Here is a 9,714-nt window from a genome sequence, read left to right as displayed (position 1 = left end):
ACTCTTTCCAGGGGCCTGCAGACCTCATTCTCTGGCTCTTCCCATCTAATACCACCTCCTCCTAGCCCTTGTGGTATCATGCTGGGCTGGCTGGGGCTTGAGGCAAGCATGACGGGTGCCTTCCGAGGCCCAGGAGCTGGGGAGGCAGCGTTGGCCCTGAGCTGGCCCTGTCTGTTTTCAGGGATCAGCAGAGTCCTATACCAGCCGTCCGTCAGACTCCGATGTGTCTCTGGAGGAGGACCGAGAAGCCTTAAGGAAGGAGGCAGAGCGCCAGGCATTAGCCCAGCTCGAAAAAGCCAAGGTGAGAAAGATGGGAAGGGCTGTGCTGGCATTATTTCCCTTACCCCAGGCCTCAGAGACAGCCTGGACAGACCCAGGGTCAAGTCGTGGCCTAGCCACTTCCTAGCTCATGTACCCCTCTGATGTGCCTCTGCCTTTCACCTGTAAAGTGTAAGCTGTAATACCTGCCTCCTTATAAAGTACAATAAGTGCCTAATTTCTACACATAATAGGAGCTAAACATTTCCACTCATTTCTAGAGTCAGATTTTCTGGGCTCTTATTAGCTGTGTGATATTAGGCAAGTCAGTTAACCTTTCTGAACTTTAGTCTTCTCATTCACTAAAATGAATATGGTGGGAGTTCCCCTGCGGTCCAGTGGTCAGGACTCAGCACTTTCACTGCCGTGGCCCCGGGTTCAATCCCTGGTCGTCGGGGAACTATGATCCCACAAGCCACGTGGCACAGCAAAAAAAAAAAAAAAAAAAACCCATAAAATGAATATGGTAATAGTACTTAACTTCATAGGGTTTTTGTAATAAATAAATGAGATAATGGGTGTGAAACATATAACACAGTACCTGTTACACTACACAGTAGCTGCTATCATTATTATTACTATTATTTGTTCTTATTGTTATTGTTACTGTTATTATTATTCCTTCTTGGTGTTATTCTAGGCTCTCCCACCGCCTATACTTAGCATTCCCTGATGCCCCCCTCCACCCTGAGAGGACTGAGTTCTATGGTTTGCTTTTTTTTTTTTTACTGTGAAATTTAATATATGCAGTAAAAAACTGCATAAGCCATTCAGTATATGTTTTTATTAAAAAAGTTTTTTTTGAAGTATAGATTATTTACAACGTTGTGTAGTTTCAGGTGTACAGCAAAGTGATTCAGTTACACATATATGTGTATATTCTTTTTTTTTTTTATGTGTATATTCTTTTTCAGATCCTTTTTCATTACGGGTTATTACAAGATTTTGAATATAGTTCCCTGTGCCCTATACAGTAGGTCCTTGTTGTTTATCTATCTTATGTATAGTAGGGTGCACAGTATATGTTTTAATAAACAATTTACAAAACAAACCTCTCCATAATCACCACCACAGTCAGGAAGTTGTACATCCCACTGTGATTTAACCCTCTGGTTGTCATCTTCCTCTAGACCAAACCAGTGGCATTTGCTGTGCGGACAAATGTCGGCTACAACCCATCTCTAGGGGATGAGGTGCCTGTTCAGGGAGTGGCCATCACCTTCGAGCCCAAGGACTTCCTGCACATCAAAGAGGTGGGGAGGATGTGTTGGCATCTGGAGGGAGGGCAGGGTATAGTGGGTGCCAGGAGAGGGGCTGTCAGACCTCTAGTGGAAAAAGACTTCTGAGCCAAGCAGAGCTGGGCTAAATCTGCTGTGTGACCTTAGGCAAATCTTTCCACCTCTCTGAGCTTTGCATTTTTCATTGGTAAAATGGGATGGTAATGCCTGGGTCACAAGGCTGTTGGGAGGGTTTGTGATGAGGCCTGTGAGTGGGGTGGCAGTGTGCCAGGCACATGGAGGTGTCAGCATTTACTTCTCTCCCTGCCTTTCCAGGGTAGAGCTGGCACATGGGGGAGGAAGGACTCTCGGAACAGGGATGTGCTTGGGGGTGTGGGTGGTCCATGGCACAAGAGGATGCTGGTTCCGGAGAGTCCTGAGAATTGGGGGCTGTAATCAGAGGCTGGTGCCAGGGCTGTTTGAGGGTGCTGCCCCCTGGGCGGGGTAGGCAAGTCTGGGGGTGGTGTCCCCTGGAGCTGGCTACTGGCTTGTACCTCTAATCTCCCTCTTGGTCTCCCCCACCTCACCTGCTGTTGTCGTTTGCAGAAATACAACAATGACTGGTGGATTGGGCGACTGGTGAAGGAGGGCTGTGAGGTTGGCTTCATCCCCAGCCCTGTCAAACTGGACAGCCTGCGCCTGCTGCAGGAACAGAAGCTGCGCCAGAACCGCCTCAGCTCCAGGTGTTTGGCTGGGACCAGGGCACCTCTGGGAGAGGCCAGCCAGCCAGCCAGGAGTAGGCCCTGAGGGTTGACGCATTGCCCTGAGGACACAAAACTGTCTGTGGCATCACCAGTGGGGCTGGCAAATGAGGGCGGGGCACGGGGGGCAGCCTGTGAGAGAACAAATCCCCCACCCTCACGCCCACCTCCTTTGCTCACGGCTCCATTTGCCTCTCTGCCCACACAGCAAATCAGGTGACAACTCCAGCTCCAGTCTGGGAGACGTGGTGACTGGCACCCGCCGCCCCACGCCCCCTGCCAGTGGTAAGAGCTGCCGCCACCCCACGGGGTCGGGTGGAGCTCCTGGGCGGGGTGGTCTCCCCACTGCCTGTCCCCTCCTTTCCCTGCACTTGGGGGTACCCCAATCCTGAGTCCTCCAGACACCTCCGGTGGTACCCCCTCCATGAAGAGCAGGACACCCCACAAGCTGGGCCAGTCCATCAGGGCCCATTCTGTCACGTCTCTACTCTCCCATTTCTTTGGTAGCTCCATCTCTCTGCCTGACTGCCCTACCCCCTACCCCCCATTCATTTCTCCCAGCCCTGTTCCATTCACCTCTTCTTTCTTTTTTCCCCATCCCATCCCTGCGTTTTGTACTTGTGTCTCCATGTCCATCTCACTCCTCCCCACCTCGCCTCCTTCCTCCCTCATCCTGACTCTCCGGTCCAGGTAATGAAATGACTAACTTAGCCTTTGAACTAGACCCCCTGGAGTTAGAGGATGAGGAGGCAGAGCTCGGTGAGCATAGTGGCTCTGCCAAGACTAGCGTTAGCAGTGTCACCACCCCGCCACCCCACGGCAAGCGCATCCCCTTCTTCAAGAAGGTAATTCTTGCTGCGTTCTTGTGATAGGGGAGGTCAGAGCCCAGTGCTTTGGCGGGGGAGGGGGGCTGGAATGGATTCCCATGTGGTCTCAGCCTGATTCTGTGGGAATCAGGCTTTCCTGCCAAGGAGGAGGGAAGGGTAGAATGACACCGAGAATGGGCACGTCTGTCTCCACACACAGCTCCACCGTTGCCCACTTCCCCGGAAGGGATGGTTCTTGCAGTGGAAGCACCCTTTCTCTTGGAAGGCTGCCCCCGCCCCTCAACTGAAAGCAGGGTCTGGGTAATGAGACCTGACTTTCCCCCCTCACTGCCAGTGGGTTAGGCTGTGTTTGCGCCCACTCCCACATGTGAAGGGGAAAGTGGAATGGTGACCTTCTTGGCCCTTTTCGGACTCCATGGGGCTAGGGTGGGCACACGGGGATCTCCTGGCTGCAGAGCAGGACAGTTAACTTACCCTTAAAATGGGCAGTGTGGCCCGCACTGGGGCCAGGAGATGGGCACCAAACTACAGGCTGTCACTCTTCCCAGCTCTTCTCCAAGACCCAGAAAGGGGGTGCAGGATGTCTGAATACTCCCAAGTTCACTGGACTGGCTGTCAGTCCTGCGCCCAGCCCTGATCCAGGGCCACCTCTGGCTCCCCCTTGGCACGGGGTCCCGTCCCCTCTCTCTGGCTCTGTCTGTCACTAACACGCATGCCTTGTTATCTCTCCTCGTCTGCCCGCTCTCCCTCCCTCTCTTGTCCTGGCTCCTCCCTTGCCCTCTGCCCCTGCCTGGGTACCTTCCCCCTTTCTCCTCCCCCGCCCTCCTCTTGGCAATCTCTGGACCCAGCCAAACAGAAGCAGAAGTTGGTGAGTATCACAGCTTTCTGTGTCCCCCTCCCCACCCCCTGGGATGAGCTAGGGGGACTTTCTAACACCCATTCCCATATCTGCCCCCCTTTTCCCCAACCCTTCCTGGTTCTCCCTCGCCATACCTCCCCATACCCACCCCGAGCCCCACATCTGGACTTTGGGACCAGGGGGAGGAAAGGATGCATGGGGGAGCCTGGAGGTGGGGGAAGAGGGGCTAATGCCATCTCCACTCTGGGGTTTCCCCTCCCTGCTTCCCCCCCCAGACAGAGCATGTGCCCCCCTATGACGTGGTACCTTCCATGAGGCCCATCATCCTGGTGGGACCGTCGCTCAAGGGCTATGAGGTAGGAGCCCCTAGAGGCGAGTGGACCCAGAGGGGCCCAGACCTCCAGAAAGACTCCATAGAAAGGTCTTCAGACCCCAGAGAGATCCCCCAGCAGGGCCCTCCCAGGGTTTTTCCCCAGAGGGCTACATACCTTCAGAGACACCCCCCTCCATGGGGGGCCCAACCCCCAGGGAGACCCCAGAAGGGTCTAGTCCTCTCAAAAGAACCCCAGAGAAGTCCTCCCAGAGATCCCACCTAAAAGGATCTTTGCAATCAGAGACCCCAGTGGAGGCCCCTCAGACTCAAAAGGACTGCCCCCTCCCCTCAACAGGGAGTTACTCATCTCAGGGATTTAAGAAGAAAATGGAATGTCAGGGGGCAAATACCTAGCAGTCCACCTTCCCTGAGGGTCTTTAAACACCTGACTTCTCCTCCCCCCACCCCACCCCGCCAACCTCAGGTTACAGACATGATGCAGAAAGCTTTATTTGACTTCTTGAAGCATCGGTTTGATGGCAGGTAAGACCCTGGGAGCTGACTCTCCACTCCCACCATGGTTCTCTGCTGCTGGGGATGGGCAGGATGGCTTGCATGACAATCCTGGTACTCTTGGACTGAGGGGTAAGAGGCTGTCCTGGAGCCTGGGGAGTAGGCAGGGCATTCTAGGCCACCCTGACCCCTGGCTCCTCTTGTCCCATCCCCCAGGATCTCCATCACTCGTGTGACAGCGGACATTTCCCTGGCTAAGCGCTCAGTCCTCAACAACCCCAGCAAACACATCATCATTGAGCGTTCAAACACACGCTCCAGCCTGGGTGAGCCCACCCCTGAACTCCACCCGTACCCCTGCCCTGGGGCCAGATGTGGGGGGGGGAGGGGGGCATCTCCAGAAATGCTCTATTTGCCCACGGCCTCCTGGGAGGCCCCCTTACATTTCCCCCTGCCCCATGACTCCATTCCCCCAGCTGAGGTTCAGAGCGAGATCGAGCGAATCTTCGAGCTAGCCCGGACCCTTCAGTTGGTTGCTCTGGATGCCGACACCATCAACCACCCAGCCCAGCTCTCCAAGACCTCACTGGCCCCCATCATTGTTTACATCAAGATCACCTCTCCCAAGGTGGGTGCAGGAGTCTGACCCTATTGGAGACAGGAGTGTCCTGGTTGGGCTGCCTGTGTTTAAACCCCAGGTACTGCTTACTAATTGTGTGACTTAATCTCCTCGAGCCCAGATTCCCTGCTCTGTCAAACTCCATTGTCTGGATATTGTGAAGATTCAACCTAATGTGAATACTTAGCACTTAGCAAAGGGTCTGGTATAATATACCTGTTCATGTTTTTTGTTTTGTTTTTTAAAGCATTTATTTATTTATTTTTGGCTGCATTGGGTCTTTGTTGCTGCGCGTGGGCTTTCTCTAGTTGTGGTGATGGGGGCTACTCTTCGTTGCGTTGCACGGGCTTCTCATTGCAGTGGCTTCTCTTGTTGCGGAGCACGGGCTCTAGGAGCACGGGCTTCAGTAGTTGTGGCATGTGGGCTCAGTAGTTGTGGCTCGTGGGCTCTAGAGCGCAGGCTCAGTAGTTGTGGCTTGCAGGCTCAGTAGTTGTGGCTTGCAGGCTCTAGAGCGCAGGCTCGGTAGTTGTGGCTCGTGGGCTCTAGAGCGCAGGCTCAGTAGTTGTGGTGCACGGGCTTAGTTGCTCCGCGGCATGTGGGAGCTTCCCAGACCAGGGATAGAACCCATGTCCCCTGCATTGGCAGGCGGACTCTTAACCACTGCGCCACCAGGGAAGTCCCCCTTGTCATGTATTAACTATTTTAAATATTATTATTAGGGTCATGCAGGCCAGTCCCCTGTCTCTACTTTGTTGACTTCTCCTCCTGAGTCCAGAAAACAGAAAGAATTCTGTGCTTTCTGTCCCAGTGTCACGCAGCTACTTGGCGGCTGGGAAAAGACCTTTCCTGTCTTTCGATTTCAGCCCTTTTTGCTGCACCGCCTTCATGTAGGCCTCGATAGAGATGAAATTGGTAGGAAGGCTGATTTACTTCCTGGTCATATAGCGGCTCCGCTAGTTTTCCCTCCTAGACATTATTAGGGGTTTGAGAAACATGGAAGGTGGGCTTAGGTGAAGGATTTGAAATGAGAAGACAGCATGGGGTTCAAATCCTAGCTCTGATTGGCTTATTTTTATTTAATTAATTAAATCTTGGTTTTGGTTTTTTGGGTTGTATTTTATTGAGCTTGTGATCTTGGGGGGATTATTTAGCCTTTGCACCTCAATTTCTTTTTCTTTTTTTTTTTGCGGTACGCGGGCCTCTCACTGCTGTGGCCTCTCCCGTTGCGGAGCACAGGCTCCGGACGTGCAGGCTCAGCGGCCGTGGCTCACGGGCCCAGCCGCTCCGCGGCACGTGGGATCTTCCTGGACCGGGGCACGAACCCATGTCCCCTGCATCGGCAGGCGGACTCTCAACCACTGCGCCACCAGGGAAGCCCCTGCACCTCAATTTCTTTACCTACAATATGGGAATTATAATCATTCTCATATGTTATTATTGAGAGGGTTGGAGGTAATGATGTAAAGAGCCCAGAGTTCTGTCTGACTGATGAAGGCTACCAGAGGTGGTAACTGTTAACATCTCATCATGCTAGCACCCAGTTTCTTTTTTTCTTTTTTTTAATATTTATTTATTTGGCTGCTCTGGATCTTAGTTGCGGCACACGGAATCATCATTGCCACCTGCGGGATCTTCATTGCAGCACACGGGATCTTTTAGTTGCGGCATGCGGGATCTAGTTCCCCGACCAGGGATCGAACCCTGGTCCCCTGTGTTGAGAGTCTTAACCACTGGACCACCAGGGGAGTCCCTGAGCACCCAGTTTCTTAAGCTTTCTGAGTCCTAAGTTTCTAATGAGCATAAAGGGGGTGATGGGATTTAAGTACTTCCTGGGGTGGTTGAAAGGATCAAATGAGACAATGGCTGCAAAAACACTTTGTGAACTAGAAAGTTAACAGACACTTCCATTGCCCCCACTGAGCACTGACTGAGGTTAAGGGTGGGGACTCTGGAATCAGACTGCCTGAGTTTAGGTACCAGTGCTACCAGTTACCGGCTCTGTGCTCTTCTGGAAAGTCACCTAACTTCTCTATGTTTCAGTTTCCTCATCTGTAAAATAGGAATCCTCAAATGGTGCTTGTGAAGATTAAATAAAGAAATTAACCATGCAAAGTGCCTGGTACCTACTAAGCACTGTATCTATTCTTTTTTTTTTTTTTTTTAGATTTTTATCTTGAAATAATTTCAAATTTACAGAAGAGTTGTAAGAATAGTAGGACTATCTTTGAGTACACTTCACTCACATTCACTACTTTTTTAACAGCTTTATTGAAATAAAATTCACATGCCATTCAATTCAGCCATTTAAAGTATACAATTTAATTTTTTTCAGACTCACTAATTTTGAATATTTTGCCACTACTTTATGTATGTATGTATTATGTATATGTGCGCTTATATATGTGTATCCTTTTTCCTGAAATACTAGAGAGTAAGTTGTAGGTATTGTATGCCTTTATCCCTAAATATTTCAACATGTATTTCTTAAGAACAAGGATATTAACTTACATAACCACAGTACAATTGTCAAATTTAAGAAATCTTATCTAAAATACTGTCCATCTTCAGTTTTCACCAGTTGTCCCAATAATGCCCCTTATAGCAATTTCCCCTTCAATCCAGGATCATGTGTTGCATTTAGTTGTTATATCTCTTTATAGTCTTTAAGCTGAAAAATTTCCTCAGCCTTTCTTGGATTTTCATGACACTGACATTTATTTTTTCTTTTTTTTGCGGTACGCGGGCCTCTCACTGTTGTGGCCTCTCCCGTTGCGGAGCACAGGCTACGGACACGCAGGCTCAGCGGCCATGGCTCACGGGCCCAGCCGCTCCGCGGCATGTGGGATCTTCCCAGACCGGGGCACGAACCCGTGTCCCCTGCATCGGCAGGCGGACTCTCAACCACTGAGCCACCAGGGAAGTCCCATACACTGACATTTTTTAAGAGTACAGATCACTTATTTTGTAGATTGTTCCTCTGTGTGGGTTTGTCTGATGTTTCCCCATGACTAGATTTAGGTTTTACATTTCAGGTAGGAACATCACCAAAGCGATGTGTCCTTCTGAGTGCGTCGCATCAGGAAGCACAGGATGTCGGTTTGTTGTATCATTGGTGCTGTTAACTTTGATCACTTAGTTAAGGTTGTAGCTTTACGTGTAGCTATTATCATCATTATTACTGTTGTCATTGAGATGAGAATAATAATAGTGGCTGCATAATGGCATTATTGTCAGGACTAAATGAACTGATTGTGCAAAAAGCACAGAATAGTGCCAGTACATAGCACATGTCCCTATAAAGGATGGCTACTGCTGTTAACGTGGAGGGGAAGTTGGCCCAGAGAATGAAGCCTATAAAGATTACAGGGGTTGGGAAGGAGAATCACTGCCCTTCATTACAGCCACTGCTGGAACTTCCCAGGATAGGCTGGCATGAGACCCAGGAGAGAGCCTGAGCACTGTGTAGGATGGACACAGGACTGGTGAGGTCATTTCTGAAGAGGCGGCCAGGGCTGAGAGTCATGGAACATCCCCTGGCCCCGATACTGTCTCTCCACACTGGCTCCAGCCAGGACCTGCCTCTCCGGCTTGGTGCATTGCAGGGTCCCTCTAGCTCCTCTTCTCCCCCCACAAACCAGGTTCTTCAGAGGCTCATCAAGTCTCGAGGGAAGTCTCAGTCCAAACACCTCAATGTGCAGATAGCAGCCTCGGAGAAGCTCGCGCAGTGTCCCCCCGTGAGTGCTCAGACCCAAGGGAAGGGAAGGGGCGACGTTTGGGTTCTCCATGTGTTCTCTGGCCTGCGTGAGAGAGTGACTGGGAACGCCTGGGCGGGGTCCAGAGATGCAGGCGGGTTTTTGGGGAAAAGCCTGCTGGATGTTCAAGTCCCAGAAGCACCACTTCTCTGTGGGGAGTTAAGCCCCTCTCCACGCCTTGGTTGCCTTATATTTAGAATGAGGGAGTTGGAGTATCGGGGTACCAAGACCTCTTGTAGTTCTATCGATTTATATGTCTAAGAGCCCTCCTCTTCCTGGACATCCAGAGGTTTCTTTTTAACTTTGTCCTTCAACCCCTTGACTCCACCCACTGCCCCAGGCCACACCCTCACCCCTTGGTCATGCCCAGCTCATCCCAGCCCTGCCCTTAACCCCACCTCCACAGGAGATGTTTGACATCATCCTGGATGAGAATCAACTGGAGGATGCCTGCGAGCACTTGGCCGAGTACTTGGAAGCCTATTGGAAGGCCACACACCCGCCCAGCAGCACTCCGCCCAATCCGCTGCTGAAC

The 9,714-nt window shown here is 51.2% G+C and overlaps 1 protein-coding gene across 1 annotated transcript in view; it reads left to right on the top strand.

Moving 5' to 3' along the window:
- CACNB1 (calcium voltage-gated channel auxiliary subunit beta 1) overlaps positions 1-9,714 on the top strand; it is a 17,533-nt gene that overhangs the window by 5,418 nt on the left and 2,401 nt on the right. The window contains 11 exon segments of the mRNA XM_007465152.1: positions 182-301; positions 1,449-1,571; positions 2,142-2,278; positions 2,505-2,581; positions 2,987-3,141; positions 4,258-4,338; positions 4,780-4,838; positions 5,025-5,134; positions 5,285-5,436; positions 9,066-9,161; positions 9,586-9,707. Coding sequence (XP_007465214.1) covers positions 182-301; positions 1,449-1,571; positions 2,142-2,278; positions 2,505-2,581; positions 2,987-3,141; positions 4,258-4,338; positions 4,780-4,838; positions 5,025-5,134; positions 5,285-5,436; positions 9,066-9,161; positions 9,586-9,707 — 1,232 coding nt within the window.

This window comes from Lipotes vexillifer, unplaced genomic scaffold, assembly GCF_000442215.2.
Source record: "Lipotes vexillifer unplaced genomic scaffold, Lipotes_vexillifer_v1.1 scaffold591, whole genome shotgun sequence".
In the NCBI taxonomy this organism is placed as follows: domain Eukaryota; kingdom Metazoa; phylum Chordata; class Mammalia; order Artiodactyla; family Lipotidae; genus Lipotes; species Lipotes vexillifer.
The sequence above is the reverse complement of the archived record's forward strand: the minus strand, read 5'-3'. Positions and strand labels throughout refer to the sequence as shown.